Source organism: Agrilus planipennis, unplaced genomic scaffold, assembly GCF_000699045.2.
Source record: "Agrilus planipennis isolate EAB-ADULT unplaced genomic scaffold, Apla_2.0 scaffold144, whole genome shotgun sequence".
Lineage (NCBI taxonomy): Eukaryota > Metazoa > Arthropoda > Insecta > Coleoptera > Buprestidae > Agrilus > Agrilus planipennis.
The window spans coordinates 447,332-457,975 of record NW_020438905.1 but is presented as its reverse complement, the minus strand read 5'-3'; the positions used below and the strand labels follow the sequence as shown (position 1 = coordinate 457,975).

The following is a 10,644-nucleotide window of genomic DNA, read 5'->3' as shown; positions in this document are numbered from 1 at the left end:
GAAAAATACATAAAAATATTGAGAAAGTTATATAAAACATTATTTAAATATCTTTATCAATAGGGTAGGTTAGGTTAGGTTATCGGGTTTTGTTCAAGTGACCACCCTCTTTCGATCCCCCACCTCCACCCGCTTGAAAATATTTTTTTTTATTGAATTTTATTTGAATTATAGTGTATGAAAATTGTCAAAATAATTAACTTTCAACCCCCATAACTTTTTATGGGGGTGAGACCGCCACGAACTTTTTATGATACAATGGTGTGGGAGACCTCCTCTTTCGATCACACCCACCCCACCCACTTCGGAGTGGGGGCCATCATCTAGACATTTACCCTGGCTGTTTTGGTATCCAACAAAATCGAAAAAGCGATCTGGCATACATGGTGGCGTTTCCACAGGAAAACTGACCACCATGAACTTAATTGCCTTAATAACAAATACAATTAATAATAACGACACCAATTCCAACGTTTTTGACGTTTACCTTTGTGACCAGTTGTATATTATTTAACTTGCAAATGAGTCATTGCATATAATAATAAAATATCGTTGCTATCGAATATGCAATCAACTACATATATATGTATGTATGTATGTATGTATGTACAACATGAACACGCGCCTTAATTTCTCTGCCGGGGGCCATTTACCAAAAGAAGTCCATTCGCTTTCCGACTTCTGATTGTTAAGACGTGTAATAAATATATGTAACTTGCATTCTTCAGCATCTGTTGGGCCTCAAAAAATGTGTATTGACCGTACAATAAAAGACCAAGCCGCGCCTTTAAATATTTTAAAGACGTTGTGAAAAGTAAAAAGAAGCAAACGTCCGTCCGTCAATACATTTTCGTAATTGCGAAAAGGATCTTGTACATCTGCCAAAATTGGATATTTTTTCTGGTTTACTACAACATTAACAATCGCCTTTAATAAAGAAATTATATGAAATCTAAATGATGAAAGAAAGAAAAGATGAAATGAAACCTTAATTTGGCCACGATTTTTCCGCTATTGTATCACGTCAAAGAAGTAACCATTAAATTAGTTTAAATTATTATTAAATTTATTCGTTCATTTTATTCTTCATGGAAACCAAGTATTTTTGTACGAGGGTGGATTGATAAGTTTCCGGCCTAACCAAGAGATGACGCCACTAGGCCTACCTTGAGGTGACATTCTATAGTACCATCCTTGGATAGCTTGTAGCTATAGTTTCAGCCCGATCTCCTTGCTAGTGTAGGTTTGACAGCACGCTGAACAAGACGCCTCTGTGGTTTTCGTAAAAATGGAAAAGCAGGAAAATCGTGCTGTCATCAAATACTTTTATTTGAAGGGGTTAACGCCGAAGGAAATTAAAAAAGAGATGGACTCAACACTGGGGACATCCTCCCCGTCATATTCAACCGTTAAGCAGTGGGTTTCCGAGTTTAAAAAGGGTCGTGTGAGCACCTCTGATGGGCCTCGCTCAGGACGCCCCGTTGAGGTCACAACTCCAGATATGATCGAAAAAATTCATCAAATAGTGCTGGGAGACCGCAGATTGAAAGTGCGTGAGATAGCTGAGACCTGTAAGATGTCATATGAACGTGTGCAACATATTTTGCACCAACATTTGCATATGGAAAAGCTCTGTGCAAGATGGGTGCCGCGTTTGCTAACAGTCGACCAAAAATTGATTCGAAAAAACATTTCTACCGCAAATTTGTCATTGTATAAGCGTAATCCAAGCGAATTTTTGCGTCGATTCGTAACCGTTGACGAAACGTGGGTCCACCACTACACTCCTGAAACCAAAGAACAGTCTAAACAGTGGATTGGACCAGGGGAACCAACTCCAAAGAAGGCAAAAACAATTTTTTCGGCGAACAAGGTTATGGCTACTGTTTTTTGGGATGCAAGAGGTATTATATACATTGATTACCTTGCAAAGGGTAATACTATCACTGGTCAATACTACGCAGACTTATTGCAACGTTTGAGCCACGAGGTGAAAATTAAACGACCTCATCTGGCGAAGAAAAAAATCTTGTTTCATCACGATAACGCACCAGCGCACACGTCAATCGTTGCGACGGCTAAAATCAACGATCTAAAGTTTGAATTGATGCCGCACCCTCCTTACTCTCCAGACCTAGCCCCGAGTGACTATTTTCTGTTCCCTAATCTCAAAAAATGGCTTGGCGGTAAGAGATTTGCGGACAATGAAGAAGTAATCGAAGCTGTAAATGGTTATTTTGAGGAGCTTGACGAATCAGTCTATAGAGATGGCATTAATAGACTGGAACACCGCTATGAGAAATGTATCAGCCTTGGAGGAGATTATGTTGAGAAATAAAAAAAAAAAATTTTTAAAAACCTTGTTTTTCTTGGTCAGGCCGGAAACTTATCAATCCACCCTCGTATACTATTAACTTTCCTCCCTTATTTTTCTATTCGGTTTGAAATTAAAGTCACAAGTTGGTTAAAGGTTATTTATTTATTTAAAAACAACATTCAAAGTTATTGGGCTTTCTCAAAAGCCATTGATTATTATAGGAATCGAAATTAAATCGAAGACAATATTTTTATGATTTGGACATTGGAAAAAAAATATGGACGAGGGCTCATATGGACACTGCTTCTTTGAAGACTGTCCTAAGCTGGCAGAACTCTCAAAATGTTTGAACAATGCGTAACACCCTCATCATAATCATTATAAAGCTATCTCGAATTCCTCCTTGATAGATGCTAATACTACTATATCATCTGCAAATCTAAGCATCTATATTTATCCCTACAGTTGTACTGTCTTTAATGATATTGATCGCGTCTTCGATGTATAGATTAAAAAGTAGTGGTGACAGTGTGCATCCCTGCCTGACTCCCTTCGTAATATTTACTTCTCTACGTTGCAGCTCCAGCTCTATAACTGCCTGTTGCTCTTTATACAAATTAAGTATCACTCTTCTATCTCTGTAACTCATCCCTACGTTTTAAATATATTTAACATCTTGTCCCATTTAACATTGCCAAAAGCTTTTTCTAAATCAACAAATCGTATGTACCTGCTCTTTCCTTTTTCTATCGCTTACTCTATTGTTACTCGTAAAGCGAGAATTACTTCCAGCATTCCTCTATTTCTTCTAAAACGAAATTGATCTTCATCCTAATAGTTTTTCCACCTTTTTTCCATTCTTCTCTGTACCATTCTAGTTAAGATTTTTGACGCATGGAAAGTTAAGCTTATTGTTCTAACTGTCTCGCACCTCTCTTTTTAGGTATGGTTACCATCACGTTCCGTTTATAATCCTCTGGGACTTTCCCCATCTCGTAAATGTGACTAACTTAGCTTAACCATACGATATCTAACCTATTGTCATACATGTTTTAAAATTTTAACACCCTCCCATACTTTAAATTGTATTTATTGAACTTATATTACTTTATTATATATACGTGTGAAAAGAGGGCTGAACATATTTCTACAAATTTTCTTAAATCACGTTTTTTTTTCAAGACTGCAAATTCGGCTGGTTTAATGGGTTATTGTTAGTTGTAGTGGTAAATTCTGTGTAATGTATGGTATACAAATTAAGAATAAATGAAAAGGGGGCCCCATGGCATCACCGACGGTACTTTGATGAGGTTGTTTGCCCTATTTCGTCTCGCCTTGGGCACGTTTACTATAAACGGCAATTATGATTCACCTGGCAGTGCAAATACATTAATATTAAATAAAAGGAATATAGCCACAAGTATAAATACAAAATTATGTGCGGCATTACTAGACCTGATGACCTTCGGTGTACTAACTTTTTATTTAGAGTATAATTTTTTGCTTTCATGACATTGAACGGGCAGCATAGCAGTCGCTTAAAATGATCGAGTTACCTACTAGGTAACTACTAAAAGGTCCTCAATATCTCACCAACTAAGAATAGAAATTAACAAGATTTAAGTAATAGAATTGTTCAAAACTAACAATTGCGAAGTTAAAAAGGAAATCTGATCGTTTCCTCTGTTTGTTGTACGTGGATGGTTTCCTTCAGTCGTTGTTACCAACTTCCGGTACTAATTAACAGACTTATTGCTAGTATTAAGAAAGAATCAACAGTTCTTAAGGACGTTTGTGGTATTTAAATATTTCCGTACCCAGGACTTCGTAGCTTCAAGTTTGAAAGAAAATAAAATCAAACATGAAAGTTTTTAAGAATTGATGAAATGTTTTCATTAGGTAAATATTCTCGGAAAATAATCTTGTGGAATAATAAATGTAGCAAACCAAAATCGATTACATCAATTGCCGATACTTAACTTAAATATATTTCTTCATATAATCAAGTATTCTATTAGTTACAATGAATCCGTTCAAATTAGTTGTAATTAGATAATTAAATTGAATTTTTAGAATATTTTACGTTGCTGCGCATAAAATATCAATGTACTTGACAATCAGTATAAGAGATCTGATAAAAAATTATCGCGAATTTTGAATTTCCGCAGCTTACGTATATTCGATTTTCGATTTTTTAGTGGCGTTGTGTTAGTACTCATCTCTCACTTATTTTTTGAACAGACCTTGTAAGTACGTATAAAGACATGGATAAAAACACTTAACTTATTAATTGGTAAAGGTTTTCGCGACCAATATTCGGGTTTCAAAGTTTCGCTAGCACGAGTGGCTAACTTCGTCAGAGGCCCTTACATCTCTTATGCTGCTGGTTGTGACATCCTCTGAAGAAGTTCGTTCTAGCGAAACGTTAGGAAGCAACTCCAACCGACGACGGTCTTCAGACCCGAATCAGGCTAATTACTTTATGTGTTCCAAGTTCTATAATTTTACAGTGAAGGAGTTCATTGAAACAACTGTGTATCTACATAAATATTTATATAGAAAAACTAATCGATATAACTCTTCAGGATACATTAAAATGTTTGCTCTACTTAACAGTAACACTATAAATGTAATAACATTAGTATAAACTACTTTATGTAATGGACACATAATGTACATAGAAACGTACTTGTCATTAATTTTGAAATTACTATTTTCTCTTCATGTCTAATTTAGTAATAAAATCTTCCTTTTGAAAATCAATGTTTATTTTTAGTCAATGAGGGCTTTGTTTACTTTTACACAATTAAAGTTTTTGAAGACTATTATGTTTGTAATATTTCGCCTTGAAGCAATAATCTTCAGCCTTCACTTTATTTAATAACAGCCAAACATTTCGTACTCCAGCCGTGAACTTTAGACTGTTTCATTCTCCTTAATGTTTTGGTTTGTTTGCTTATAAGGTTGCCTTCAAGATGATATAGCAAGAACATTCTTACTGACCTTAGATAAGGGTCGAGAAAATAGAATGAGCCCCTTTTGACATTAGGTTCAGTGTATTCTGCCAATAAAATACATACAGTAAACTAAACGTATGGATCTACTACTACTACTACTACTAATTTCTTATTGTAAAGATTTATTCAAAAAAGATTATCAAAAGTGTATGTTTGGAACATGGCTTTGAAGTTAATAAAAAGTAGATGAAATACGTTGGCAGCCTCCTGATACTTGAAGGGCAGAAGTTCGAAATGAAGATCTTATGATGATGATGATGACATGACGAGAGATTGATTCAAGTTTCTTTATGTTAATGGTCATTATCTTGGGTAGTTTGGCAAACTCTTTAACCCAAAGAAAATTTAGTTGTGCAATTTCGACTCCATTTTAACCAAAATATCTTCCGGCAGATGAAGATGATGTAAAACGTGATTTTAATGAATAATGACCTCGTATTGTGTTGTCGACCTGGTTAAGGCATATTGTTCTATCTATCAGAATTGATTGATGTACCTATTGATACGTAGTTTAATTACAAATAGTTTTCGTGTGATGAGCGAAAAAACTTGACAATGAGACAATGTGCACGTTTCTTTATACTTCTTGATTCTCTAGTTTACAATTCCAAGAAGTTAACATCGAATTTAGTTTTGTTTAAGATAATCTACTGGAAGTCAACAAGAAATAGGCGAGATTGGTCAGGCATGAAGGGCCAGCTATAGACATATTACAAGTAGAAAGACGTAGATCTAAATTAGATTACTGTTCACAAATGTGTGACGTTCTAGTTTTAGGGAAACGCAATGATTAGTTCATGTTAGGAAAGAGTGGAGGTGCATGTTCAACCAATGATAGAAAGATAATCTGGAGATTTAGGTTTCTTAAATAATTATTGCAAGTAGTATCTACATGTTGTTTTCAGGTAATTCTGAAGGATGGAAACAATGAGTGCACATATTAGTAGTAACTATAGAACATAGATAAAGATCATGAGGACATTGTGGTACATCAGAAGACAGTGCCCAAAAGGTTCTAGCCTGTTGGTACTATTTTTCTTCATCTGATGATTAGGTTAGGTTGCGATTGCGAAGGTGGTTCACTGGATCAAATTTCAGATTAGGGGAACCTTCTCGACCATAACGTAACCTTCAAAGGTGAAAAGTTAAATTGTTAGGATAGTGGATTAGAATCCTTTTAGCTTTTATCATTCCTATGACTTTCCAAATGTGTTTTTGAACTTTCGTTTGAACAGCACTAGTAGGTGTTGACCTGAGAATACTCGACCAATCCTCGTATTTGCGTCACCTTCGTCTAAAGGCTGCCTTTTTGTTATTAAATCTACGTCGGTAATAGAATAAAAGTAATAATCGTCGTGCCCATGGCTTCCCCGGAAGTGGGACAAAGTTGTCGTAGTGCATCTCGCCATGAGACTTTTAAATCGATTCCAAATGGGATTGTTTCCAGTCGGCTCGCAGCTCGCGGCTAGCTGCAAGCAAGTAGGTGTATCAACTTTATAGCGGTTATTATCGTACTTTAAAACACGAACTGTGGACGGTTTTAGTTCATATACGATACAGTATAAGTATAATACGTACGTTTGTATTGTCTCGCCTTGACTTAACTACATCGGTCGTTTTACTTACTTTACACATGTGAGCACCTAAAGGTGTATGTAATGTAGTAAGAAGGTGCTTTTAAATAATGCATCGTCGCTTCGAAGACGACATGTTGAGTACTGTGTTGTAGTAGTAACTTGGGCATTGTTCCACGACGACGAAGTCCGTCTGATGAAACTCCAACACCACACCTACAAGATAATACTCGCTGATTGTCAGTCGTACACCTATGTTAATGACCGATTCTGCAAATAATAAAGTGGTGGAGTCTACTGTATTATTGTGATCGACAGTTTAAAGCAAAACAAAGACCTTATTGTGACTGACTGTTTCTCTATTAGAGTTGTTACTGTTGGGAAGTGAAGAGTCATTATTGCAGTATTTTATAGAGTAAAAGTTCTTCGGCAAAAGCAAAAGTGATTCGAACGCTGAATACGTCGAGTGAGACTGATGATGAGAATGTTGCCCGCAAGTTCTCATGAGTTCATGGATGCTTGCTGTACTTTCGGTCTTCGGGAATTGGTTATTGTGCTTTGATAACTAGAGTAGTGTATCAAGGCGACTGACTATATTATTATGCAGACATAGGTGGTTTGATGGTGCCGTTATTTTAATAAGAATAAGAATTCATTGTAATAGTTTGGATCCAGGTGTTCATCATGGTAGCCGGCAGCATGTATTTACTTCAGGTAAGGCAAGGGTTTAGAAAAAATTGAAATATTCTAGGAAAATTATACCATTCAACCCTTTGGGAAATGTCTAGGTTTTACCTATATTCGGTTTTAATTATTTTTTCCCATGGACATTCATTATTTCGACGAAGAGATGTTAAAGACATGCGAAATGAATAAAATTTTCTTAAGTTCATGTAATATTAATCAAAAATCCGATACTGGGTCAATTCAAATGGGAAATGGTTTGTATTTTGATTTTTATAGTCGCTAAAATTTTTTATTTAAACGTTTTAATACATCCGACTTTAATCAGTAGTGGATTATCAAAAATATCACTAATGGAATATCGAAAATGAGCTCTATTTTGCTGCGAATTTGTTATGAATAGTAAATTTGACTTGGAGCCAAATGCTGACTCAATCTGTTTTTATTTCCCAATAATAATTCCTACTTTTTTCTAATCTGTGCTTATACATACCTATATCAATTTCATCGATCTACTTTTTACACTCAAAAATACCAAAGATGAGTCAATATTAAAATAGCTTTTTAAATGCATATCCATATTAATTTCGTTATTAATAAATGTCGTTAGTAAATAATACTTGAAAAGTAAATTAAATATTGCGTTTTTGTTAATTCATTTTAAATATTCTTCTTTTTATTGATGCGTTAACGTATTTATGTAAATATACTGTATTATACAAACTACATATATAATTAATTGATTAAGTATTGGATTTTAATGTGTTGACCTTGCATAGAAAGTAGACCCTTTAATATAACAGATAAAAGACTACTTTCGCAAATTGAATACTTTTGTTGTGAGTAATCTTTCCATAGAAGTAGGTCGGCATCTTAACCTTTACCAATAAAAAAAGTAAGATAATAAATGTAAACTCAATCGATAACTCGTACGATAAATTGACTAAACTGATACGTAAAGTTTATTAACCCATCACGGACATACTCTATTTATTATTATTTTTAAAGTATTATTGAACTTTTTCTCATTTTAAGGACTTTTCAAATATTTAATGAATAATTGACAGATTTTGAGCTTGATTGGGTATTTAAATGGTCTGCTAATTCCAAAAAGCCCTATCATTCATTACAAATACATATAGTTATAATACGTAAGCTAGAACCATACATGTTAACACATTATAGATTATTACTTAAGATATAATAGATAATTACCTGATGAAGAAACTCACTGATACCACAGGATGCGAGTCCTTTTTATAATTCAAAGTTTTAGAATTATTTCGTTAGAATTTTCAAGGACCTTTATCAACACATATGTAAAATTTTACATTTAATATCTCCCCCTTTTGATGGTTACCATTTCACCAGTATTGCTTTTGGTAGATAAACCTTCATATACCTATCTTGATATAGGTATTACACTACTTTTATTGTTGGTAGGCATAAATTTTAGTTGGTTTAGCCTACAGACTATAGACTGTAAAGATTTATTCAAAAAAATTTAGCCTACAGACTATAAATTTGTCCACGCACATATAAAACGAATGCACTCACGTATGGGTGCAAAAACCTTTACCAGTTAAAAATAGCTAGGCGTGAATACTAATAAGAAAGGTAGAACAATAGATACAGATGTTTGAAGTGTTTGTATACAAGTAGTAGGTACTTATATGACATTAACATACCACCTAGCACCATTCGATCTGACATAAGTAGTAATATCTCTCGCAGCTTTTACTTCCCTTTTTTCACGCTTTTACCATCCTGAGGTGTCTGAATCCTTAAATATCGAAAATCAGCATCAGCGGCTTCTTGTAGTTTTTCGTCTCCTCTGTCCAATTTTAATTAAATAATTAACCAATAAAACACACTGTTTTTATTTAGCAAGTATATATCAACACTCAAAAGCTAAATCAATTTCGTTAATTTCTAATCCTATTTTATATCCTTTAGATACCTTTCTTGTTTTATTTTTGTTAATTTCATTTCATGATGTTCTTCTAATCAATACCACTTCCGAATTGTCAACTCCTCCTTGCTAAGAAGGTAATAGGCATTACTATATCACCTGGAAAACTGTCTCTGAAAGTCTTTTCCTAATGCTATCCTATCTTTATTATTGTTAAGCGCATTTTCGACATGCAAATTAAAAAGTTGTGGTGACTACAACAATAACTTCTTTGCGATATTGCTCAAATTTTATAACAGCCTGTCGTACCTTAAATAAATTAATGTTAATTCTAGATATATTACTGTTCTATCGCTAAATCTTATCCCTAAATCCATATACCGCGTTCCTCTATTCTAAACCTCAGTTGATCATCCCCTAAAATTTTTTCCGCCTTTGTTTCTATCCTTCTCTGTATGATTTTAGTTAAGCGTTTTGACGCATGAGAATATTTCTAAGTAATATACTGTATGAGTTTAAAGATATCAGCTTTTCTTGTGAAATGTGATACATATTGTAACAATAATTTAGATAAAGAAAAGATTTCTGGGTGTATAATAGTATAGGAATTGTTTTGTGTTTTATTTTATTATAGATACTCTTTTTCTTTGCTATTAGTCATTTATGAATTCTGCTTATTCGTTTCGTTACAAAAATAATATTCATTGTGCATACACAATTATATTTCATTGCAGTTATGTACTATATATATATATATATGTATAATCTACATTTTAAAATGGTACTGTTTTAATTGCAAATGAGAAAGAAATTAACTTATATTTACTTAATGTAATATATTTCACCTTTCTTTCATCTAATAAGTGGAAAAGCATTCGTCACAATTGAATTAAACAGACACAAATTGCTTCCACTATTTCCAATTAATTGAATTAACGTTTCAGTTCATTAATGTACTTTGCTTAATTAAATTATACAGAATTCAATCTTAATTATTGAGAACGGGATCTATAACTGTCGAAAATTTTATTGGTTCTTTATATAAAGTAGCGTCAGATACAATTAGGTCGGTAATTGTTATGAATTTAAGAAAATTTTGTTTGTTCTTTATGTAAAGTACCGTTAGACGTATCAGTACGT

At 33.8% G+C, this 10,644-nt stretch overlaps 1 protein-coding gene across 6 annotated transcripts in view; it reads left to right on the top strand.

Moving 5' to 3' along the window:
- The window catches only part of LOC108737716 (supervillin), a 216,405-nt gene that overhangs the window by 46,701 nt on the left and 159,060 nt on the right, over positions 1–10,644 (top strand). Inside the window, exon 1 of one of the 6 annotated variants that reach the window (XM_025973345.1) lies at positions 6,781–7,622. The exons of the other annotated variants lie outside the window; for them this stretch is intronic. Within the exon in view, the coding sequence (XP_025829130.1) occupies positions 7,593–7,622 (30 nt within the window). The 5' untranslated portion in view covers positions 6,781–7,592. Of the gene's footprint in view, positions 1–6,780; positions 7,623–10,644 lie in introns of those variants that run through there. 6 annotated transcript variants of the gene reach the window in all.